Raw genomic sequence first — 27,469 nt, 5'->3', positions numbered from 1 at the left:
GTACACCACCTGTATGCTCCACAGATAGTCTGTAGTATCAGGAAAAAAACTGACAGATTTTCCTCCTCTAAGGCCACAAATTGATAGCTTTTATAACATAAATACAGCTTTTATAGCATTGATAGCTTTTAGAAGGCATTAGGTCTGGGCTAAAGCATTCCTGGGAGGGTGAGTGTGCTCTGTGTGGTGTGTACCAGCAGCAGGATGTGGAAGCCCAGAGGGACAGCCAGCCTGACTGAGAACTCATCCCTCACCAGCGCCTGGCTGACCCCAACAGGGTGATCTCAGTCAGTCTCACCTCACTGTCACCAGAGAAATGCACAGGGGCAATAGAAGCAGAAGTTTTGGAATTCAGGTACTCAGCAAAGCTGGAGTGTGAAAATCAAACTGATTCCCTGATACACATTGCTCATGCTTTCTTTCATCACCAAAACAGAAATATGAACTGTGATTTGTGGACTTTAGTGGTATTTTTGGAAAAAAAAAAAAATCCTTTTCTACAAACGCACAGAAAGTTGCTTTAATTTTCTATGCATATTTAACATCTCTTTTTACAATTTATGGGACAAAACAGAAAGTCTGGAAGTTGTTCCCTTTCTCTTGTAAAACATGTAGTAATTTACTTTGCCTCCTGGTTGATCTTAAATAATGCAATGATCCAATTATTTGCAGTTTCATAATGCCTCTCCCCCACTGGTCAGCAATGGACCACAATGTTGAGAGTATTACAAAGGGAAGGGCAGCATAGTCAGCAGGCTGAATTTCTGCCCACTGAAGGCAGAATGGCACCCATAAAAAGAAAACTCCTCAAAAAAATATATTGCAAGCTAACAAACATGAACAGCAGCAAAAAATTTCAGGAAACAAAACCTAAATACAAAGCTTTACACACCAAAAGAAGCAAAAATAATCACAGCCGGCAAGGTCAGGAGGAGAGTAAATTATTTTACTAATTTACTCCCACATTACTACTTTTAGTCTAATGACAAAAAAATCACCCATAAAAAAAGTCTGATGCATTGTCCCCTGCCATATGGTATCTATTAAGACATATATACCATAGGCAAAAATTTTAACACTGCAGTTTTGTTTCTATCTGACAACACATACAGTCAGTCAAGAGTCACAAGAATGTAAAGAAAGAAATGCTGCATTTCATTCCTTTGCCTGAAACTTACTTCTAGACAAAACATCATCAATACTTAACATGCAAAAGCACTTCCAGATCAGATATAAGAAAGGAAAATAAAAGCAATCTACTAAGAACAGTAACCCCCTTATAAACTATCAGTCAATGTTAACCAAAACTTCTGGGGAAAAATACTGCAGTTATTGGAGTCTGAGTCCTCAGAAGAGCACTTTATGACTAAATGGCCAATGGTGATCACCTGCAGTCATTTCATGTTCCATATAGGATCTTAAAATTTAGTCCTGGGGGTGCTGCCATGAAGCTGGCGTTGGGCTGGCCCAGAGGCAGAGCTGTGTCCCCCAGAATGGCAAATGGCACACACTGCTCCACACACCCGGAGGAGCTGCAGCCCCTGCTGTGCTTGGTGTCCTATGCACTCATGGAAAACAAAATTGAAACAGAATAAAATATTCACCTCTGAATTCTAATCAAGGTTCATGTGATAGCAGCCAATGTAACACCACACATGAAAATTAAGGGTGCTACAGAAACAGGGTGCAGGAGGCCTCTGCTACATGACTTCCAAATCAACTCATGGTTTTGCTGAAAAGAAGAAAGCTTTATACAGACCTGCTGAAATATGAGGACATCACCAGACTAAAGCTCATGTGTAAGAAGTCTGAGTTGCATTTTAGAATTTGGGATGGAAATGGAAAAAATATTTGGACTCCAGATGTGGGGTATGAGTGTGAGCGGAGCATCCCAGGTGCTCCTATTGCATCAGCTAGATGCTTGAATTTAATCTTAAACCTTGCTTGCTTCAGTTCCATGAATGAACACTTAGCTGAAAGCTCACCTCTCCCAGCTGATGCCCCCCACTGTGGCTGTAGTAGGATAAATGTTCCAAGATTTTACTGTGGATTTAAAAAGGTTTTAAAAAATATGCTAAGTCAAAGTAACACCCAAGGGACTTACACTAGAGAGCTGCAGTCTCATTAATGTATAAAGAGAAGGCTAAAAATGTAAATATAAAACATGGCTCTGCTTTTTGACGTGCTAATCTGCCCTTAAAAAGAAAAATACCTTGAAGAGCTGCAGCCCTGCTGGGAAGTTCTCCCCTTCATTATTGTTTTGCAATGAAAAAAGTGTGTGTTTCACTCAGGGAGAAATTTAACTTTACATCTCAAGGTCTCAAATATATTTTTTCTTGTTCAAGGCAGATTAGCAGTTTGGAAAATGAGAAGGTTTCCTAATTTACATTAATCTCAGCCCTGCCATGCATGCTAATTGGGGTGTTTTCATATGAGACTTCCAGATACTTTGCAATTGTGACTTTGCTGTTGCACATCTCTCTGTAACATCATCTCTCACAAATATCAGTCCTTCTCCACATGTCCATGTTCTCTAACCCAGAACTGATTTTCTTGGATGGCATCTATTGATTTATGAATGGAGATTGTGCTTCTGGATCCTGTTGCTCATTGATAAAATAGTATATGAAAGGATATTTCTGGTAAATAAATGCTTACCAAATCTGCATAGACTAGGGAGTTTCCAACTGATCTACAACTATGGGCCAAATATGCAAAATAGTTTGATCTGGAAGAATGTGTCATTCTAAAACTGACTAACAGAGCATTATTTAGTGCAGTGTCCAAATCATCATTGAGGAAGGATATTGTATTGCTTAAACTGCTTCTTGGGCAGATTGAAGCCATGTCATACAAGTGAATCCAAAGGAGGACAGAGCCATTCCAGAGGGAGACTGAAGACAGCACCATGGTGGCCACCTGGGGAAGAAGCTCCATGTCTACAAGTTCACAAAGACATGGAAGTTTGGGGAATGCCTGTATCCTGCTTCCCCCAAAAATATTCATAGTAGAATATTTGTGATCACTAATTGTGGCTGTAATAAACTTATGTACTCCACACTTCTAACACTTCCTGGTCTTCATTTTGCAATTTATCTCAAAAAATCACCATGCTTCACTTTTAAATAACTTCCATAATTAGTTTTCCATAATTAATTTAAATGCTTTGAAATACGAGTACTGCACAACTGGAGCTTCAGGTTGTCCTAGCAATATGTCAAAAGCTCCAGGGCTGCCAATACTGTGTACATGGGTGTCCTATTTTTCTGCGGTGATAGATACAGTTTTATTATTCCTTACACAGGTCTATGCGGTGCAGTACAAAGTACAGATAGCTCTTTGGAAATGACGTCTAAGCTTCAATTAGAGGGCCACAGAGACTTAGTGATGATGGAAAGACCAAAAACATGCAATATGATCTTCCAGCTTTTGAATGCTTCTTTATGCCTTGTTCATACTTAAATGATACATTTAAGAGATCCTTTAAAATACCAAATTAAGGAAATAAAGTATTTTATCAGACACAAATCCTCACACTTCATGACATAAGCACAGATCTGTCCAACCCATATAAACAAGTTATACAACTTGAACCAGCTATCTTGAGATAGTTAAGTTTGGTTATGCTGAAGTCACTTTTCTGAATAATTAGACTCCTGTAAGGAGCTCCAAATTAGCTTTCAGTTAATTTCAGTTTACATCAGCTACTGATAAGAATATATAAAATTGTAAAACTTATATAAAAACTGAGTAAACACTTGAGCCCCTGATAACTCCCATGGGAAGGGTCCAGACCACTTGAACTTTAAATGCATAATGAGGCAGTCAGTCCTCACACAGCAAATGGTTACAGTCCTTTTATAAACAATGTGGAGAGATGGGTGTTTGGGATGGGCTCCACAGAAAGCTACCTATAACTTATGTCCCATTCAGTTTTCAAGAATTCATTGATAATAAGGATTACAGAGACCAAAAACTTAACATATACAACAAAAATATTATGATCCCCATAGTCAGCCCTACAATACAACTATTTCCAAAAAAATGAAGGTAAGAAATCTTTTTCTTGCTTGCAGGCACCTTTTATTGTACTATCAAAAAAAGGACTCTTGACAGAGATAACAGCCTGTGAGCTAAAACAAATTCCCAATATTCACTGCAGATGTGGCATTCAGAATTTTAAAATCTTTTTATAACTAATTCTACTCACTCTGTGCAAATGGCAATTTTCAAAGACATGTAACATGTGGATTACTTCAGTAGAAACATGCCATTAGGGATAGCTATCTTAGTAAATTTAATTTACTTTCAAAGTGGGGAAAAAAGTTAAGATTTACTGGAAAATTGGTTAAAGAAGAACATTAATAACAAAAAGGCTGAATTGAAGAGAGCCATGATAGATCTCTGAACACTAGTGGGTGAGGCAGGCTGTTTTTGGTGCTCTCTGGTGTGCTTTGAAATTGTGAAGGTAACAAAAAAATTGCTATATTAGTACAGAAAATTTGAAAATAACCTTCAAGACAAATCTTTGTTGCTGAAGGGGATCGTTTTAATGTGATGTTTTATTCATAAGAAATGAATGTATGGCTATATTCAAAGCTGAGCCTGAAATGTCTCAGAGCATTTGGACAAGAAAGTAATAGCTAAACGACTGCATCTGTACAAGTATGGTTGTAGATATAAGTGTGCTCCACATCAGTATAGGTCTTCTTACAGGAAAAATGAATCAGCTACTACAGTATCAGATATCTTTATCCTGTTAGAATTGGACCTCTGCTAGAGAATATACCAGTTTGATCACAGCTTCCTTCCTGGAGCTCCTGCTTCTCCATCAGTACTCAGTTTTTGTGCATAAAAGATCTCTTAAAATCCAGTATACCATAGAAAATCTTATTTTAGAACTTCTGAGACTTTTGTGCAGAGGATATTTCCTGAAGGAAAGCCTTTCTTTGGTCAGATGGTCTAAGCAGGAATAGCAGTACTTTTGCTTTGAGGCTTATGCTTTTCCCATGGAGCTTTACTGAGCTCTAATGTGCGTTCACTGTCATGCAGTTCTTCCTTATAACTACTCAAATAAAGAACATCCTATTCTTCACTCCTTTCTGACAGGCCACCAACGGATTGTGTTACATTCAATTAAAAAATCCAGCTATGCCACACATTGCAGCACATTCCAGGAGTGCTGACTGTGAATTGAAGACTGGCTTACAAACTTTTTATGCACTTTGTAAAAACTCAAACCAAACTCAACATCTGAATTCTTGGGTTAATTTTTCACACTCTGATTTAAATAGCTTTATTTGAACAGGTAAGTACTCTGGTCTCATGCTTACTTCTCCCTCACTCCCATTGCTTCAGCAAACATCCTTCCCCTCAACCTCGTCACCATCCCATTCTTTCCACTCTGCTTCCACACTGTGTGTAGACCTCAAATATCCCTGTCCTCAAGTAGCTCTCAAATGACAGTTCTCATGACAGAACTGCAGAACAGAGTTATCTTCATCTTCCTTCTTGAGAAGAAGGGGAGCTAAGTAAATATCAAACAGCTAATTCCAAGGCAAATGCCCAGGGTTCACAAAATCCAGCACGTATTGGTCAGAGTTTTTCCTGTCATCAATTTTCTCATGAAATCCAAGAGTTTCTGTACAAATCTTTCAAATCCTCAGGTGACTTCTGTAAATAGAATTACCCACAAAGAATGAAAAATGTAATTTCATTACGATGTGCCATCACCAAAAGAGCACCTTTCCTGTGTTGTTCAGCCATTTGGCTGAAATCTGCAGAATTCCAGTTTGGCTCATGACAATTGTTGATTCTCTTTGTGTCATCCCCATTATTTGAAGGGCTTGTTGTTTTCAGTGTCATCTAAACATAACTGGCCTATGTTGTAATTAAACTTTGATCAAGTTTTTAATGGGATCTCAGAAGAAAACAGTATTTGACTAACATGTATTATTCTGCATGTATTAATCAAGTGAATTCTTGTTTAACTGATGGAATTTCACATAATAACTACTCCTCTCCATTGTTAATTAGCAGAGCAGAAAAATAATAGAATCTGATTTCACTGAAATAGTACTTTTGTATCCAGAATATTCTGAAACTTTTATTTTAATGTCTAACTTTGATTAATTTAGTTTCAAAATGCCATTTTTAGTCTTTCCTGAGGCACTGCAATTAAAAATACAATGTCCCTATATTCAAGAGTGATCCCAAGCAATAACAAAATATAAATTTATGGCATTAAGCACTTGAATCCCTTAGACTAGCTGTCCCTTATAAATCAACACTAAATAGCAATTTCATGACTATTGTCATGAAATGTTAGTCAGCATTTTCATCAGAAATCTGGAAGATCTGAAATCACCAACTATGACACTTCTTAATGATATAAACACTGTCCAGGTGGGAACAAACTGTGAGTCAGGTTAGTTACATGTAGTATGGTAAACATATCATTTGGTAAACTGAGCCAACCTTAAAACCAGCAAAACAATCCCCTGCCCACCCCCTTCCCCCAGTCCTGTAGGAACAAGGAAACTTGCAGCAGCAAAGACCTGCAGGAGGAAGAGACTTCACCTAAGGCCTGAAGTGCCTGTGCAGAACAACCTCTCTGCTCTGCAGTGCTAAAGAGGAAAGACCCATCACATCAGGATTGATGCTGGGACTGAATAAGGCAGCCCCATTTACTCCCTGTGCAACAACCAGAGCCAGTAAGAAAAGGTGGCAGGTGACACCAGCAGGTAACTCTCTTCTGAGAGATAGAGGCACCCTTTGCCAACTTGACACACTCTCTGTCACTGGTGAACCAAGAGGTGATTACAGGACTGGTGCCGCAGCCTTGGTCTCCACTAGCAAGTGCAACAGCCACACAACTTAAGTGGCAGAAGGCAAAGGTAGGGATTGGCAGAACAAAGATCCACCTGCTGTGGGAGAAAGTCAGGTTAGAAACCCCCTAGGGAACCTGAAAGTTCACAAGTCTATGGGACCGGATGAAATGCATTCAGGGGTCCTAAGAAAACTGGAGGATGAAGTTGCTCATGAAGTTCAACAAGATCAAGTGCAAGGTCCTGCACCTGCATCAGAACAAGCCCAAGCACAAACACAGGCTGGTCAGAGAGTGGATTGAGAGCAGCCCTGAGGAGAAAAACTTGGGAGTGCTTCTGGATGAGAGGCTGAACATGACCCAGCAATGTGCACTTGCAGCCCAGAAAGCCAAATGTATCCTGGGCTGCACCAAAAGGAATGTGGGCAGCACAGCAAGGGAGGGCATTCTGCCCCTCTGCTCCACTCTGGTGAGACCCCACCTGCAGTGCTGCATCCAGATCTGGGGCTCACAACAAAAGAAGAACATGGACCTGCTGGAGTGAATCCAGAGGAGTGCCACAAAAATGATTAATTAGAGGCATGAAACACAATTAGGATTGTTCAGCCTGGAGAAGAGGCTCCAGGGAGACTTCATAGTGGCCTTCCTAAACCTTACAGGGGCCTACAGAGAGATGGAGAGGAATTTTTTTCACAAGGGCATGTAGTGGTGGGACAAGGGGGAATGGCATCAAACAGAGAGTAGGTTTTGATTAGATATTAGGAAGAAATTATTTGCTGTGAGGTGGTGAGGCACTAAAACAGCTTGTCCAGAGAAGCTGTGGCTGCCCCATCCCTCGAAGTGTTCAAGGCCATGGATGGACTTTGAAAAACCTGGTCTAGTGGAAGGTCTCCCTGCCCAAGGCAGGGGTTTGGAACCAGCTGATCTTTAAGGTTGCTTCCAATCCAAACCATTCGATGATTCTATGAACTGAGGCTACAAGAACACATATTGCTGGGGTTCCCAATTTTAGAAGGAAGCTGAAGATTGCCAAAGTCTGGGAAAAAAGCTAATCTGCCTTATACCTTCTGCTTAGATATAAGAATTATTCCTTACACCAAAAACTCAGTGTTCAATATCTATAGGCTATAAATTATTTATCAAATTTTAAAAGTGATTTTATTTCAGTGGATAAGTTACCCTAACATAAAGGAAATATCCCCTAATAAAGAACTTTTAAACAAACTACTAAAGACACAGCAAGAAATGGCTCCTGGAAGTTCAAAGGAGAAACATTAGAAATTAGGCACATTTTTAAAAAGAATATGATTAATGACTGGGAAAAGAAGTACACAAAGTGGATTCTTTACTTCTTGTAGAACATGTAAGGTCATGCTCTTTAGATAATAACAAGAATACTTTCAGCTATAAGCTAGAAATTACTGAGGAGGAGAAAGCTCTGTTCACATTAGTCAACCACTGTTTGAAAATAAGCTACCAGTGTGAAAAAAGACAAACACTGCCCTAGAAATCATCAGCTCAATTATTTCTAGTAACGATGGGGGAAGTATTAGTACCGTGCTGGTAAAGTACTGCTAAGACATCACTTCAATTATTGTGTGCAATTATGAACGCTTGTGTTCAAAAAAGATTAACTTAGGCTGGAGCAGCTGCAGAGAAGGACTGCTAGGATGATGAGAAGAATGTAAAATATGTCACAAAAGGAGACAGAAAGAGCTTGTTTAGAGAGAGGATGACTGCTATCACTAAATATCACAGGGTTGTAAAGGAGCTGTTTAAGCCAAAAGACAACCATGGTATAAGAACAAAGCGTTGAAAACTGGACTTGAATAAATTTACTCTCATTTAGATCCTTTTTAATCACTAGGCAAATGAAGCATTGAAACAATTTTGCAATAGGAATTTAGGAGATAAATGACTATAACCAGCTTTAAGATGGAGCTTAAATCCACACACATTAAAGCTACAGCATCATTGTCACAGCTCTTGCTCTCCTGGGGATGATTCCCTTGCACCACAGGGATCATGTGCCAAAATGGCCAAACCACCCCAAACTGCAGGGCCTGCTGAAACCAACATCATGCTTAAATTGTGACCAAGCCCTGAGGTTATCTTAATAACTTGCCTTCTCTTAAAAAACAGAAAATTATATACCTACAAGCAGCCCTGTTTCCAGGTTTTCTGTTAATGACAGAAATCTACTTTTAAAAACTAATCACTCATTTTTTCCAAAGCAAAGCTCAAATTACACTGAAAATGCCATAGTTAAGCAGATATGTACCAAGGTTCATATACAAAAAGGCAGTATTTAGATCATGCTGCAAAAAATAAGAATTACCTGGATATAAAAAGAATATTCACTGTTTCTCTTGTACTTTATGTGAGTAAGAAGCATTGCTTCAGCCACAAAGTCAGGTTAGCATTGACTAACAGTGGTTCAGCTTAATGTTGTCTGCCTTGTTTAAATAACTCCTGCTGCAAGTACCTTTCCTGTTGCATGTGAAGCGATGAAACAGTCCTTTAGTAGCAATCTAGCTGTGGTGCGGTCATACATTGCTTTCCAAACTCCTTCTGTTTATCATAAAAGGTCATTTCATTACACTGGCTTCCTAAAACCCTTCAGATTTATAATTTGTCTTCAGGGCACAAAAATACAAAATCTTATGAAGACTCTAAGCTATTTCCTCTTGTATTAGAATAATTTTTAAACTACTTATATATTCCTACTACTTCTTGAATGCCTGCTCTAATTAGATTGACAGCTTCTCACTTTGTTATTCTGAAAGCTCTAGGACTGCATTTAAAAAAATCCAACCAAACACCTCGAGAAAAAAACCGCAAATAAGATGGATGGGGATTTAAAGTGCACATTCCCTCATGTTTAGAATTTTACTAAGTTTAATGAATTCAGTTTTAATTTAATAACAATAACAATAATATAATTCAATATAATAATAATAATAATTATTATTATTCACATGAGCAATATTTCCTGTTCATGTGATTTATGTAACCCAGAAAAGCGTGCCTGCGATTATCTCCACTGAAAATATCCACTTGACTATATCCCATTTTTAACTGTGCTAGACTTCATGGTTTTTTCCTCTGGTGCAAGTACTTGTCTTCAAGATGTTTTTGGGGAGGGGATGTTTGTGACAAATAAAGTAGTATGAATATGATATATTTTCCTTTACTAGTAAAACAAGGAGGAATATTTTTTCAATTAAAAACACAATGGAAAGAAACACAAAACAGGATCTTTACTAAATTTTGTTAGACTGATTCAAGAAAATGAGCACTCATTGAGTGAGTTGTAAACATGTTTACATATTTGGGTGGGATTTTGAAAATTATTGCCATTGCTTTTGAAGATATTTGTATTTCATGTATAATAAAAGATCTAGTATAAGCCCGGGAGACTCAAAATAAAGCATGCCACGAGATTACAATTGGTAGTGCTGAAGAACCAAGACCCTCTCATAACTGGTCAGCAGATGCCTCTGTTGGAAATTGCAAATGAATTCAGTTCAAAATTAAATGCTTTCTGAGTCATTCCCTAGAGACTGGAATTCAGCCTTTAAATACACATGAAAACCCATCAAATGTGAGTCAATAAAACAATGCATGAAAAGCCACTTGTCCTGGCGAGACGCTTCTACACCAGCTTTTTAGAAAGTACTTCAGAGGGTCTGCAACAGCACAAATTCCACAGCCAGCATAAAACCAGATTGTGTTAACAGTAACCTTTCCTCCTTTTTCTCACCCTGTGCCAATAGGGTGACATTAAATACAATTTCACTTAAATAAATTCACATATTAAATTTAGAAAAAAAAAAAAAAAGTTGCTCCATGTAATTTCAAAGCTATGTTTAAAGGATACTGTAGCTGCACTGCAATTTAGCTATTCCCAAAGCTGAACCATGAAGCTGTTTGTTACCAAAACCAGACAATACCCTGAGTCTCTGAAGGAGAAAAGCCAGGGTGGGACTCGGCCCCAGGCACAGACAATGTGGACGTGCCTGCGCATGAGTGACGAGTCTTGGCTCCTCACAGACGGTGGACGTCGGTCAGCCCATGGCATGGGACATGTGTCCACCTTAAATCTCCATGTGTCACCAGCCAAAGGAAATTAACCAGTTGGAGGCTGACTGTGACATTCACACTCTCTGGACAGAGAGACATAATTCTGTCTCTCAGGATTTCTTGGAGAAACACAGAGAGAAGAAGAGAAAACAATCTTTATCTCTGCTCCTTTGTTTTCTCCATGTGGAATTTGGTATGGAGATTGTTTACCTGAAGTGATTGCTGGATTGGATTCTGGTGAAGGTTGTTTGGGTTCAGTGACCAATCGGATCCAGCTGTGTCTTGGACTCTCAGCAGAGAAGTCACGAGTTTGTTAGTTGATAGTTAGGTAAGTAAGAAGTATGTATATAGAACAGGATAGTATCTCTTTAAATAGTATATTAATGCAATATAGTATAGTTTTAATAAAGCTATCCTTCAGCCTTCTGATCTGGAGTCAGACATCATCATTTCTTCCCTGAGCCGGGGTTCGCTGCATTTTACTACAGGCTGACCTTACCTCATCTGTGGGGAAGGGGCAGGAAGGGCTCTTATCCAGAGTTTTATTAGCATTTTACTTAAAGGTCAAGCACTGTAGTCCATTCCTTCTGACCGATTTGTGAGTTTATGCTTTGGATATTAACTAAAGTAATTAATCAGCCTCCTGTGTCAGTACAGGCTGGGGGATGAACAGATGGAGAGCAGCCCTGCCAAGAAGCACTTGTGGGGGCTGAAGGGAGAAAAGCTGGACATGACAGCAATGTGCACTTGCAGCCCAGAAAGGCAAACATGTCCTGAGATGCCACCCCAGCAGTGTGGGCAGCAGGGCAGGGGAGGGCATTCTGCCCCTCTGCTCTGCTGAGACCCCACCTGCAGTGCTGCAGCCAGCCTGGGGATTTCAGCACAGAAAGGACATGGACCTGTTGGACCAAGTCCCAGGGAGGATCACAAATAATGGTCAGAGGGTTGGAGCACTGCTCCTATGAAATCACACTGAGAGAATTGGTGCTGTTCAGCCTGGAGAAGAGAAAGCTCCAGGGAGTTCTTATGGAGGCCTTCCAATAACTGAAGGGAGCCTACAAGAAAGATGGAGAGAAAATACTTACAAGAGCAAAGGTGAATGGCTTCAAACTTAGAGAAAGTTTAATTTAGACATTAGGAAGAAATTCTTTGCTGTTCAGAGTGGTGAGACACTAGAACAGGTTTCCCAACCCCTGGAAATGTCCATGGCCAGGTTGGATGGGGCTTTGAGCAATTAGGTCTAGTGAAAGGTGTCCCTGCCCATGGCAGGAGCAGTTGGACCTTTAGGGTCCATTCCAAACAAGGCCATTCTATGATGACTCTATGATCATAGATTTACCAGATGGAAGCCCTCTGCTTTGGGCCAGAGATACCACACCAGCAACTCCTTTGTATTAAACTTTTAACAGTCTCATAACATACTTGAAGTAGACAGCTTTTTTCTCATGAACTATTACAGACTTCTAACAAACTATATATCTCTTATGATGAGAGGTTAGACCTAGATTTCTAGAGAAACTAGATTTCTAGGGAACATCCCAATCAATTAAATTTAAAATACTTCATATGCTATTAAATCAAAATCCTATGTAGTGAAATATTCTAGTTTACAAAGTCCCTCAGTCTCCATCAGCCAATCTGTCCCACCCCTATGAATTCCTTGAATCTAGAGGGTTTTTTTTTGTGTAAAGTGCACACCACAACACCCTGCCATAACTGAATATGACAGACGTCTTTCAAAACTCCTCTGGATGAACTGCAGTGAGCATCAGAAAATTGCATCTCCAGAAGTACTTTGCATTTCAATCAGTCCTTGGAAAACAGGGCACCTGAAGGCATGGTTGTGTGTGAATGTCTGAGCCAGACAGCCAAGGTCCCCAAGCTATACACAGCAAAAATGAAGTCCCTAATGGAAGGATGCTCAGAAACAGACTGAGGAGATCCAACTAGGAGTAAAGCACAGAAAACACCCTAAACTTTCCTGGTTTAAAAAAAAAAAAAAAAAAAAAAAAAAAAAAAAAAAAAAAAAAAAAAAAATCAGTAATTCCATTCCGCATAAATGTTTCCAGGACAGAGAATGTCACTGAATTTTACATATCCCGCTCATCATATTTAAGTGGAACAAATAAACATTTTTTTGTCCCGTGCTAAGCAAAAGTCCTTTAGATTATCACATATATCTGATAAATTCTTCAGGGCAAATCTGAATTCCATACTCATGCCTAATCTTCACACAAACTTTCATCAGAAGCTAGAATGCACCTCTTTGATAGTTTCAGGGAAAATTGTAGCTAAAGCACATTCCAGTTTATTTGATTGAGCTCTTGGCAGGTTATGATGGAAGGTTTTTAAAAGAGTTCGTTACATCTTTGCCCTCCTTAAGCAAAGGTTATCACAAAGCTGCCTGTTTGAGTGAATTATGACTACTGGGTGGTCACTACTGCCTGTGATATTAGTTATTACATGTTCAGTGATAAATTTAAATCATAGATAACAAGAAGAAATCTCTACCAAGACCTTCATTATGGAATCTAAAAATAGCAAAATTAAAGTTACGGGGAGAAAATGATAAGCTTAATGTATACATGTGCTGAGCAAGCAGATGGTATATTTCAGGAAATTCACTATTCATATCAAAATTAGAAATTTAAACTTAATCCTCCTAAAAATTAAAACTTGCAGGATGAAACAGTTCTTAAAGATTTTTTTTAATCTAGACTTTGTTAATGTTCATATTCTTTATCTTAAGAGCTGATGCTGTCAGCATTTATTGATTCAGCCTGCTAATTATTACATCAACCTTCCAGCATGCCAGAGACTGTCAAGGTGAGTATGATGGCATATGACTGGAGTATGACTCCAGTGTCACAAAATATTTGTGTCACTATTTTATCCAGAAACAGACATATAGAAAATATCAGAGTGATAAAGAAGAAAAATACTGACTTTATTAATAAACTGTTATGTAAAATGTTTCATCACTTGCTATAATGCTGCCAAAATAGCCTTGTCAAGTAATTATTTAAATAGTTTTATTTAAATAAACTAGAGCTCAGTAATACTGCTTTCAACAATATCACATCTTCCCAAAACACCACAAGATATTCCATCATTCAGCTATTTAATTTGATGCTATCTGGAAAAAAAATCCAACCTTCTCACACAGCTGCAAAGTATCTTTACTTTCCTACATTGACTACTTGTGTATCTACTGGATTTCTTGTAAAGGTTGTTTTCCTTCAAGCATTCAAACAGCTCAAGCTAAGACTTATGCAGATGCAACAGTTTTGGTTACAAACTGCACCTACTTTAATAATTTCCTTATTTTAACTAAGGGTTAAAATGAGGCAAGAATTACAGTAGATTGACTCATTTGATAAATTTAAATAAATCCTTGTTTAAGGCTTTCAATATCTTGAAGTTATAGTTTTGACCTAAAAGACCTATTTTCTTTCTTTTCAGAAGCAAAAGTCAGTGTTCAAATGACACTATGTCTAACATGTCACCAAAAATAATGAAACTCAAGCAGCAGATGTACTACTAAAGTATTAACACACATATTTTGTTAAAGAAATTTAAAATCATTTTTTTTTCTCCCTCTCTTTTGAAAACTTTAAAAAGAAAGGTGCAAAGCCACACCCAGACTGATACGACCACCCTGGAATTATGGACTTCATTCAGTAACAAAATCCAGCAGAGCAGAACGGCAGAACAACCCTACTCCAAAGAGTAAGGACTTCATGTGAAGATCTGCAATTTTTCTACCTGGGGAATTTATAGCAAGAATGGCTGGACTGACAGACTCCTGTGAGGTGACACTCACTTACAAGCAAGTGCATTTTAGATACTTGACAAATTTCACTTCAAAACAACGCCACATTTTCTAAGCTCAGTAGTCAGCAAATACCCCTTTTAGATGTGGCACAAGCTGTAAGAATGACCTTGCCCATGCAGAGGCAGCATACCTTCTCTCCACCTGCCAACAGTGCTGGTGATAGCTGAGCTGGAGCAGCATGGGGGGACTCTGCCCTTCCCTCCTGTGCCCCAAGAGAGCGAGGAGCTGGCCCTGCTCCCACTGCCAGCATGAACCTGGGAACCTCCTTCTCTAGTTCACGTCTTTTAGCATCCAATAAAGATGCAACCCTACCATTCACTCCCTACAAACAGCAATCACCTTTCACTGGTATATTCTTGAAAATTGGGATATTCCTTTTAGCAGATTTGGAGCAGATTTTTCTTGTGAACCATCTCTGAAAACACACAAATAATTATCAGTCACAACACTGCAAGAGGCAAGCAGTGAATTCAGCTGGTAGGACAGGTGATGATCAGGATTTAACAGAGGGCTCCATTTTCCTGTAAGCCTGGTTTTTCACCACATATAATCAACTCTACTTCAAAATGTGGCAAATTGGCAGATAAGGGGGAAGCAGTCTGATGACATTTGTTTGTCATAATATGCCAGAAATTAGTTTACAAACTTGTCTTCAAAATTATGACAAAAACAATTTCTAATACTATTTCACATTTGCAAGAGGCTTCAATGCATCTTAATTGATGAAGTCCAAGAGCTCAGTAAGTTTTGCTTGAATATGCTATGTGTATATGCTATATGCTATATATGTGTGACAAACACAAAATGCAAGGAAAATAATAGGCCTGGCACAACCAGAAAGTCAGGAGAAAGGGCTCTGACTGACTGTCCCAGCACAACACATGACAATGAGGCATCTTAGAACCATGCCCTTGACAAGAAGCAATGCAGGCAGGCACACTGACAGCGTGAAGTTCATGCAGCCATGGGAACAATTTCTTGATATATTCTTGAGGCAAACACACGCAGAGAATGCAATTTTAAGATGGCCCTAAATTTCTAGACCATGGCCTTTTCCCCTACTTTATTAAAGATATCCCTCTGTTACTACAAGTTACCATGCAACTCCAGCCTGTCAGTCTTGCTGAATGTAGCTCTCAAAGCACAATGACAACATCTTTTAGAGAATAAAGTATTTTGTTATTGTTATTGCAATCAATGAAGGCTTAATTAATTTTTCCTTGACTTTTCTATACTATTATCTGTATTATAATAACAGTCATGAACAGTAAAGATTGGGTTGTATTGTGCCAGCATATCTGTACAGAAAAATAAAAAAGAAAGTCCTTGCTTTTGAGATCACAGTCTAGCTGGTGAACAATAGGACAAATATTATTGCTAAGAAAATAAAACAGTAATAAAAGAGAGTTGAGTTATACATTAACATTTCTCTAATCAATGGCAAACAAGAGTGATTTACCCATTAAAAAAGCAGAGAAGATAGATTTTAAGGCAAGATTTGGAATTATAAAATCATTATGGTTAGAAAACATCTCCAAAATCAAGTCCAACTTTTAACCAAATACTAACATGCCCACTAAACAAACATGCCCACAAAGTGACACATCTAATAATTTTTTGAACACTTCCAGGGATAGTAACTCTACCACTTCCCTGGGGAGACTTTTTCAATGCTTAACCACCCTTTCAGTGAAGAAATTTTTCCTAATACCCAATCTAAACATCCCCTGGTGCAACCTGAAGCCGTTTCTCCTTTTCCTGTTAGTTGTTGCCTGGGAGAAGAGATGGACTCCCACCTGACCAGAGCCTCCTGTCAGGCAGTTGTAAGAGTGATAATGCCACACCCCTGAGCCCCCTTTTCTCCAGGCTGAACACCCCCAGCTCCCTCAGCTGCTCCCCATCAGACTTGTGCTCCAGACCCTTCCCCAGCTCTGCTGCCCTTCTCTGGACTCTCTCCAGCACCTCAATGTCCTTCTTGTACTGAGGGGCCCAAAACTGAACAGAGGATTTGTGGTGTGGCCTCACCAGTGCCAAGTACAGGGGGACAATCACTGCCCTGCTCCTGCTGGCCACTCTGCTGTTTATACAAGCCAGTATGCCTTTGGCCTTCTTGGCCACCTGGGCACACACTGATCATGGTCAACTGACTGTGGGCCAGAACCCCCAGATACTTTTCCAATGGGCATGAGCTTTTTTACAAAAAAAGAAAATTTGGAATATGTTTAACAGCACTGTTACAAAGAGTTACTGTTTGTAACAGTAAAGAGCACATGGTACTTGAAATTAGGATGAAAAAAGGAGAGTGAGGAATAAATGCATATGTCTACATAGATGGGGGGGGTGTGTATCTATTTCTATATTATTTTCCATTATTAAAAGGACCTACAATTTGCACAGTTCAAAAAGTGTTTCAAATCACTTTCAATAAATATTAGGATAAATAAAAATCATCAACCTGTCACAATGAATATTTAATGTCTTAATATATGTTGAATGAAATCCTTACCTTATTGGAATCAGGACTATTCTCAGAAGTATGAGGTATAGCAAAAACACTGATCAGATCAAAATCTTTCACAATAGTTTTTTTACTACATGCATTTTATAAAAAATTAGGATGCGATTGAAAAATTACATTAAAATTACAATTATTCTCTAGCTTTTCCCCATACAATTTTTTGGTCACCCAGGGGGAAAAAAATGGATTTATATAAGACCTGAAAAAAAAATCGCTGCTGAATAAATGTACTTACTAAATTGGACCAAAATTGGCCCCAACAATTAGCATTCTGGGTTTGGCTGTGTAAAAGTATTTCTAAAGGTATTTTCTAGTTTAAAAACTCCAGGGGCCCCTTTATAGGCACTGGCACATGGAAAATGCTCCTCTGTGCCTCCACTGCAATCATCACCCCGATCTCATCTGCAAAGCCTTAAGCGTTGCCTGTAGAATTAAACACTCACCTGCACCCACTATTCAGAGCTCACAAATACAAGCAATGTTACATGTGCCACACCTCTAAGGAGGCTCATTCTCCTTTTCAGCCTTCGCCACACAAATGCTAGCAGGACCTACCAGTATATTTAAAAGGTTAACAGCTTGAAGTATTTTAATGTCATCTTCATAATGCTACGAAGATATTTGAAATTGTGGACTAACTCAAAACTTCTCAACAGATTAGGCAAAATTGGATTTTGATGTCCAAGAGCTGCTGCTGCTGCCATGGCTGGAGTTAGACAAACCTGAGTTACACAAACCTGACAAGTCCAAGAGTAGTTGCAGAAAAGGATAAGGGGTTTAGGGTGACTGGACTGGGTGAAACTAGACTAAAATGAGGCCACTTTAAGTATTTTCTGTGTAGGCTCCCTCTCCAGTTAGCTTTTTCCTCCAACCTTGGGGCATTGGTGTCTGCCTTATCCAGCTACACATGAGGAATTATCTTCCTCAGCATAAAATATTTTGGCAGTTCCTTGCCAGGCAAGCACGGGTAATTAGGTAATTACTGCCTATGCCATGATAATGAATATATGTTGTATTAATAAAGTTAAAACCCTTTCCACAAGGCACATATGACAGTAAATCATTTGCAGAAATGGTCAACTTTTGGGCATGAAGACAATTAACTAGTAATTAAACATCATGACACAGAGACTTTTAAAGTTTTATCATCATTATGGTTTCCTTACATACCATTTGTAGGTGGAAGTATCTTAAAACTCAAATGTAAACTTTCTTGACCAATGTCAGTTTGGCATCAACTGACTACTTAATTGACTGTTAACAAATTCTTCAAGATATGACTGCTGTACAGATATGTTATCTTCCTGTTAATTGGTAATTATACATTGGCAGGAAAATCACTGTTTCTTTCCAATTATTCCAGAACTCAATGACTATTTAAACTTTGCTAATTAGCAGCGGAGGGCTGTTACATCTTCTGGGCAAATTGTATTTGATAATCCCCATTAAAATATACATGGCAGTAGTTGACTTGTAACAAAGAAAAAAAAAAAGGAAAAAAAAAAAGTGGCAGTTCAAAGGGTATTAGATACAGCACAAGGCAAACGGGGGCCTATTAAAATTTCCCCAACTGTTCTAATGAGAATGCCGAGGGTCATTTCTTCCTAGTTTACCATCTGTTTGGTTTCTGGCAAATATCTCTGGTGTGAAGGGAGGGTCCTGGAGCCCATTTGGCTTGTCACAAAATAAACCAGGGATCTGCAGCAATTTCAGTAAGTTACAAAACTGCACTTCAATATCAGTAGCATGTACATAGCTGAAAACTTTTTTAAAAAGTTGTCATTTACCGACTATTCCTTACTTTTTAGAGCTGTGAGCAAGCTAGAGAGACAGACTGAGCAGGGGGGATCAATCTTATAGGCTCACATAATAAGAAAATGCAACAGTTGGCCTTTTTCCATCTCACAATGTTAGTGGGGGATATTTTCCTTTATATGTCAAAATCTGAAAGCAAAACATTGTCCCAGAAGCATCAGTGTTTGAGCAGAAACTGATGCCAAAACCAAGCCTCTGACAGCTCAAAACCACACACCCCATCCAGGATCAGGAGGAGCCTTGGATGCCTCCAATGCACAGTCCAGACCCATGTGCTGACAGAGCTGGGGTGCACTGTCTGTGTACCCCCTTGGACATCACACTGTGGGTGTCCCTCACCCACCCAGGCACCTTCTTTGCTTCTTCCTCTGGAGGTGAAACCAGCATCAGGCAACGTCGCCTACAGCAACTCTGCCCTAAGGCCGCTCAGAGCCAAAGGGGATCCGGGACCTGGAAACCACTCTTTTCCTTTTCCTTTTCCCCGGTTCCCAGCCCATACAGAACCAGATCAAAATGATCCTTCCTCTATAAACTGAGAGGGGGTTTTGGTTGGCTATGCAGTCCCATATGTAACCAAAATACTCAGTGAAGGATTATGTGAGGGCTGCTTTAATCCTGTCAAAAGGCAATAGAATAGAAAAAAGCAAAGAGTATAAGATAATTTAAGTGTCATTATATCTGGTGATTGCTCTTTCCAGGACTTCCTCTAGGAAATGTATTATTCACCATATTTCAAAGATTTTTTGTAACTATTCATTTTTTTTTAAATCCCAGAGAGTCAATGTAATACTTAAAATATGTATGTTCACTTTCATGGTATAGAAACAAAGAATTGCAAAAGAGAAAAAACTGCAACATCATTTTTCATCTTCTGGTTTTTTTTGCTTTCTAGAAGACGTAACTTCAGGCACTAAAATGTTTCCAGTTAACATCACCCTCCTAGTTTCCTATAAAGTAGCCCACACAGTTAAAAAAACCCTTAATTTCATGAGGAGTTTATGACCTCATAGTAGAATCTGTTTTAAAAGATTGCAAATTACAAGTTGTTTAAACCTACAGAGAATATAAACAAAAAGTTTCTGTTATCCAATTAGGCCTATGGCAACACTTTCCAGTGTAATCAGAGCTTGGAGTCCACTATCTCTACCACAATAGAACCTACAGTCTTCCAAGAGGACCTTTGCAGTTTAGGTTGGAAGGTTAATGTATATATAAATGTAATCATGAAATTACTTGTTAATTCCACATTTACTAAAAGGTAAACATCAGTATAGTCATTATGATTTTGCATAAAATTAGGGTTTTGGGTGGCTTAGCATATTTCCCACTGTAGTTTGTAAGAAACTAATTACACCAAATTTAAATGTAATCTGTCATGTATTCATCATGTGAAAAGCTACCAGGGAGCCAGAAAGCCTTGGGAAGGACTGGGATGCATGGAGATGCAGTGTGAGTGGCAGGTCAAAGGCAAGCTTTGATGTGCACAGCCCAGCACATCTGTCTGCTCAGCCAGCCTGTCACCAGGATCATCTTGTGTAATGAGACAGATTCGGGTCCTCAGCTCATGGTGCTCCTTATCACTGCTGAGGGATTAGGCTGTAATCTTCTCCTGTAATTGTAGGAATGATACCCTGCTCCCTGCTCCCTGCTTTCCAGAGCACGCGGTTTTGGAGGAGCCGTGTGGTATTTTGGTGCTTCTGCCAAGCTGCAGAGTGGTTCCCCAATCACCCACCAAACCATTTATCCTTACTGTCGTTTGAAAGCAATCATTCCCATCAGACCCACCACCACATTTGTAGCTTTCTTATATATATTTTTTTAGTACTCCTGCCTCCCATTTTCCTCTTTTATATTTGGACTAATCCAAGCAATAAGAGCCCCTAAATGACTGTATGGGAGATTAGTCTTGGTGGGCAGATAAACACCAGAGCACAGCCAGATGACCCAGGCAGTCAAAAAAAAGGCCAAACCCCAACAAGAAGCCTTGGAGACAAAAGCAGAAGAAAGAAAAAGCACTTAAAGATAAAGAGATCCCACAGAAGTCCAAAATGTGTCTCCAGAGACAGAAAAGGTGTGAATAAACTGAGGGCTACCAGTGTGCATGTGAAAGGAAGAGACAAAGACTGGGATTGCCCATCAGCCATCAACACTGAAAGATGTAAAAACATTTCCATGTACACACCACACTGATCAAGAAAGGAGAGTGGAAATGACACTGAAGAGGTGCAACTGAGAGTATCTGTTGTATCAGGGGGTCTAATGAAAAAGAAACACTCTTCTTAAAAGTTACTTTTAAAGATAATTTCTTTGCTAAAGGATCCTCCCAGCTTGATTTAGTGAAGTTTCAACGCATTTACATTTGATCCCAGTTCTAATTCTAGCTTTACAATTTTAGTTTTACCTTAACCTGAACCCAGAAAATGGTTCACCCTGGGACAAAACCACTATTAATTTTCATATCCAAAAAGTCACACATTTCTCCCCAATAAATTGTTAGAAGCTTTCCCAAATAAAAATTTCAACAAGCTTTGTGTCAGTGGAAATTAGAAACTACTTTGCCTACACAATACATAATCCCACAGAGGAAATCAGGAACTATTTCTTTGCCTACATAATGTGTACTGAAGAAGAAAGAAAACATAATCCTAAGAATTAAATTTTTTTTTTTTTCAAAGCTTCTTGACACAGTTAACTGTTATAACTGACAATGATTGTGTCTCCATCAAGTAACTTTCTAAACTGGTAAAAGATAATTGTAGTCACAACACAGTGGCTCATAGCACAAAAAAGACAATATATGTATGTATGTTAGGGAGACTTCAAATTGTTGGGCAGTCTGGAAGATTAAGATAATCTAGTGTGACCTCCTGTGTGACACAGACAAGACCATTTCATTGGTAATATTGCAAGGGAGAAAAAATATTCTTCCCTGCGCCATAAGCAACCACTATCAACCCAATTTCAGAATATTACTATCTTCAGGTTTTAAAGGCCCAGCTTTGCCCCTCCTCCCACCATCTAATCTGTGTTAAACCACATGAATCTTTGAATTGATGTCTCAGAACCTGACTAGTCCTCAACATTAAAAAAAATAATCATTTCCAGCAAGCGAAACCTGAATATCACAATCACTTGCCTCAAAGGAGAAACTGCTTCTTTGTTGATTGAAAAAGATGACACAACAGATGGATCCGGGGTTTCTGGAGAAAGTGTTTTGTGTTTTCTTCAGAAAGCAAAACAATGTCACTCCCACCTACTATTTTGCTAAACAATATATTAAATACTGTGGAGACTACTCTATTTTTCTACTGAAAATGGTAGGTTTTAAAATATTGTTACTTTTTAAAACTACCAAATAATTTTTTAAAGCATATCATTTACATGCTAAACGCCTTTTGGTAGAGGCCAGCTTTCTCATCTCTCACTGCAAAGTAGAGATAGGAAAAGTTTATGTAGCTCTTAGTCCTGGGAGCCATCAGTACATCATATATTAAGGATTCATATAAAATTGTATTTGAAAGCCATTGCCATTTTTCCTTCACTGTTTATTTTTTACTGTGACTTCAAAGACACTGCACAAGAGTATCATCTGTTATGAAACATTCAGACTGGATTTTTTTCATTTTCCAGTATATATAAAAGCTTAGGAAATAGCAAAAACAGAAAATTAAGACCTTTATTTAAAATATTTTTTAACTAACACTATAACATAACTGACCCTGCAGTTTACCCACAGAAAACTAAAAAAAAATAAATTCAGAGATGGCAGCACTTTTTCTCTATAGATGGAGGCATGCAGATCATGCCAGAAAGACAGAGCATCAGATCTCCTAAAGCATGATATTTGAGAATTTGTATTGATGAACAAAATGAAGGAGCTCCAACTTTGCGTGACTGTTTTTGCATCACTTTGGCTTTTGCATTTTTCCAGCTTGTAGGCTTGGAGCTTCTTTTGCATACAGAACACACATGTCACCAGTTTAATTGCTGGTTATATTACAGTGACAGAATGGTTAAAGTAACACATCAATAGCTAGAGAATGACCTTTGGCAAATTAAAGAAGACCACGTTGTTTTTTCTGTCATACATCACGTTACTTTAACATCTGTCTCAATAAAACATCTACTGGAACAGCCTTACTCTACAAATGGAGATACACATTTAAGGAAAAATACAGACATTCTTTGAAAATGCACAGAGGTATTTAGGTTCTTAAAATTTTGCTTAATTGCTATTCTTAAATACTTAGTTGTAATTAAACATGACCTGTACACTTTGCCCAGTGAGTTTACCATGAACTCCCTGTGATACAAACAATTCACAGCAAGGTAATACCTTGCCAGCGACTTGACCATCCCAGAAATTTCACATTGGTAAGTTCTTTCTGTCTTGCTTACTCTGTCAGATTCTATTCATCCTGTAAACAGTACAGTGGGAAAGGAGAAACAGCAGTACGAATTCTTCCAGAAAATAGAATCTTTCAGTGCCTTCTGCACAAGGCATGAAACACTTGTGCCAGCCATGCTCTCCCCTTTGAAAGGCTGAGCAGAATGTCTGAGGTTGAGCTGTGGTGTTATCCACAAATCAAAGCCCTTCTCAAATTATCCCTCAGTACAGTGTTAAATAATGTGCTATTTACATTACATTCTTTCATTTACAAGCAAATGTATTCCTGCTGGGTGACACTCAAATGCCCAGACTGCTCATGCTCTACATGCTTTATAACAAAAGTAAGTACCATGAGAGGTTATTATGAAGAAAGTACTGAATTCTGGCCCAAGCAGACAAATTAGCATTTAAACATGCTACTGCAAGTGCAGTGCAGCTGGTGTCCCATATGACTGGTACCTGGTTTTCTACCTTCACCACAGATTGCTTGTTAGGGTCACTGAGTTCCTCCAATTTGAGGAATGCAATTCTTACTATTACTTGTAAGGATATAAAAAATGCTACCAAATAACAAACTGCAGAAGGTATAGCTGTCAATTACTAGCACAAATTTAGAAAGGATTATTTTAAAAATATTAGTCTTTAGCACAGCTGCTACTGCTGAGGGCTACAGCAGAACCTGAAATACATGATAATTTTCCAAAGCCTATCATATCCCTTTTACTACAATTCTGCATTTTGGACATGGTAAATAATTGGTTGTATGAAATATCTTGACCAGTATTCTGGTTTTAAGGAAGATGCTACTAACTGAATGGAAAAGTAGGTTGGCATAAGCTTAAAGGAAACAGGTTTTCAGCCCAAGAAACACTTAGAGGCTTTGGGCTAAATGCTTTAGTTTCTACAACATGTCACACAATTTAGAAATGGCTGCTTAAAACAATTTATCTGCTGAGGCTTTTCTGTCTTAAAATTTATATTATTCAGCATACTAATACCAGGGCTGAGCAAAAGTGAAGATGGTACAAGAAGCAATAAAAGCTGCCTAAAAGCTGCCGCTGCTTTATCACATTGACTCACACTGACTTTCATGTATTATTGATTACTCAGTCTAAATTAACCTGTTCTAGTGATTGTCTTGCTACTGATGTCCTCTGTACAACCAAGTACTCATTACCCTGCGTTGCAGAAGGTAAATTACACTGGACTTACCAAATCCAAAAGCACTGGAACCACCAACACTCTGGGAAGCCTGAACACTGGTAGATGTGTAGAGCCCAGTTACCAGTAAGCCATCAAAGAAGGTACTTGTCGAAATAGTCACTGAAATGAGAGAAATAAAATATGTGTAATTATGGGTAGGATCCTATACACTTTTTGTGAGCAGGCTTTTGCTCTTGAATGAAATCCCATCATGCAGTCCAGTGAATCCATCTGAATTCCCCCAATATTCATGCTACTTTTACTTTCAGCTCGTGCTTGGGAAGTTGTCTTTGCCAGGGGCATAAACTACGTTATTCATGAAATGCACAATGTGTTTGAAAATAACACATGGGAATATATGGCTTGTAAGAAATTGTGCAGACATTAAACTGTTGTAAAAACAATGAAATAGCCAGGATTATGGTACTGTTCTTTCTGGATCTAAATGGAGTGCCAAGTTACAGTTATCATGCTTATTATAGTATTATACATTTAAGTTATATGGGCATCTGAGACATTACAGATTGTGTATATTTAAATAGCTCAGGAATGTATTTTTAAGAGATTCTTAAGTAATAGCAGAAAACATCCAAATAGAAACTACAAATAACATTGGAATCTATATATTCTTTGTTAGAATTGACAATTATTGCAATATTTATTCAATTCTTGTATACACTAATTTTCATATTTTTACTTTGGTGTGTTTGACAAGGTAACCACACAAGGGAAACCAGTTGATGTACCCTTTTTGGATTTCAGCAAAGCTTTTGATACTGTCTCTCATAGGATCTTTCTGGACAGAATGTCCAGCACACAGATAAACACATCATTGGCTCACAGGTTACGCACAAAGGATTTCAGTGACTGGGGTGACATCAGACTGGGGACCTGTCACTAGTAGGGTTCTACAGGGCTCCATCCTGTGCCCTTCCACATCTTCATAAATGAATAAATGATTTGGGCACAGGACTGGAAGGGACACTGAGCGAGTCTGGAGATGGTACGAAACGGAGGAGCTGTTGACTCCTTCAAAGGCAGAGAGGCCCTGCAGAGAGATCTCAACAGATCAGAGGGCTGGGCAGTCACCAACCATATGAAGACCAATAAAACAACAAAAAGCTCTCTCTGCTGAAGAAGAGTCTCATGACTTGCAGCCTCATACACTGAAGATGCATCCAGACCTCAGTTACCACACTCATTCTGCTTCATACCTCAATCCTTTCTATTCCCTTAACTTGGAGAGATCAGTGCTTGATAGGGATTGCTGATAAACTCTGATCACTCCCTAAATCACATTCTACCTCCCTGTATATCCCTCTTTTGCTGGGGACATCATGAGCCAGTGACTGGCCAGGAAACTGAAGCAAGCTACTCCAAGATGACTGCTAGGACATTCATTGGTGATTCACATTCAACAGAGAAACTGATGGGTTTCTTAAGTCTTAAAAGTCAGTGTTTCCTCTGTGGTATATATTTGGCTTAAAATTAGTGTTTAATATTTTAAAAAACACAAAAATGTTGACAGTAGCAATTTACTTTGAGAAGAGGAGCAGTATTTACCATGTTTAATTTATTTTTCAACTCTTTGTATTTAATTATCTTCTTTTCTTTGATTATTCAATACTACACTGAATAAACCCCGAATCCAACTTCTTTGCTCCCATGACTCCAAATTTCAGTGTTTTGCAATAGACACTTCCCTGAATTCAGATGCAGGTTCAGAGCCATATGTTCATTTTTAAAGAACAGGCTACTTCTGATACATGTTAAAAGAACAGCAAAAGACTCTAGATCTTTTTTAAAATAAAAGATGTATTAGGGAGAGTAAAATAAAATCAAACAAGCAAACAATGATTTTTTTCTGCATTTGATGATGAAGTGCTGAATAAATACACAACCTTTTCTTCCTTTTATGCCTTTAAACCAACAAAGAGGGAAAACATATGTTGAAAAGTATGCCTATGTGTTATTTTTGAAGACTTGGCAAAAGAGTCAGTGAAAAGCACTGATAGAAGGGCACTGGGCCAGTACTTTGCTGCCATTTTGTTTCCCTGTAGGGAAGCATCTTATTCTTTACTGGATAGGATATAATGCAAAAGCCTACTGTGAACAGGTGACCAGTTTCTCTGTGGGAAAGAAGAGATATTTCACAATGCCTGTATTCGACTTTGGACATATTTGTGTGATTGTCAGCCCTCATTTTACATAAGCATGTAATAGGTCAATTTTTATTGTTGAAAAATTTCCAACACAGTATGGCTCCCTCATTAAGCCTCTGGGAAACTGCACAAGGCCTCTAGCACATTTTTTAAAAACAGAGCACTAGGCTGTTATTATACACATGTCATACATTTCAGAATAATTCCATAGTTCTTCACGAGAAAAAAATTAATCACAACATTTTCAGTGATAATTTTTTTTTTCTCTACCAACTGGTGAAATACATCAAATTCCCATAAAATAAAAGAAAACACACAGTATGCCAAGTGATAATGACCAAGAACAGGAAAGCTGTGTTAATGCACAGCTCAGCAATACGACTGTGATTTTATATAGGGGCTAGGGCTTGTTACTGTGGGGTCCTAAATTCCTCTTCCAAAAGAACAAGAAGGTTCCCTCCACCAGGCTTTGTTTGTGCCTTTGCACTGGCTCATGGCAGATGTAGTTGATGTCAAATATGTGGCACTAGAGAAGAAAAGACCAATGCCATGACCCTCTGGGACTTTGGAAAACATCTGGAAGGATACAGAGCAGCTGGGGCTGGGCAGGCAAGGGGGGCTCTGGCACTGCCCCAAT

The 27,469-nt window shown here is 38.6% G+C and overlaps 1 protein-coding gene across 2 annotated transcripts in view; it reads right to left on the bottom strand.

Moving 5' to 3' along the window:
• The window catches only part of RELN (reelin), a 277,149-nt gene that overhangs the window by 207,415 nt on the left and 42,265 nt on the right, over positions 1–27,469 (bottom strand). For both annotated transcript variants that reach the window (XM_053977798.1, XM_053977797.1), the window contains exon 2: positions 24,680–24,790. In XM_053977798.1, the coding sequence (XP_053833773.1) occupies positions 24,680–24,790 (111 nt within the window). The remainder of the gene's footprint in view (positions 1–24,679; positions 24,791–27,469) is intronic.

The sequence above is a fragment of the Vidua macroura genome, chromosome 5 (genome assembly GCF_024509145.1).
Source record: "Vidua macroura isolate BioBank_ID:100142 chromosome 5, ASM2450914v1, whole genome shotgun sequence".
In the NCBI taxonomy this organism is placed as follows: Eukaryota; Metazoa; Chordata; class Aves; order Passeriformes; family Viduidae; genus Vidua; species Vidua macroura.
The sequence above is the reverse complement of the archived record's forward strand: the minus strand, read 5'-3'. Positions and strand labels throughout refer to the sequence as shown.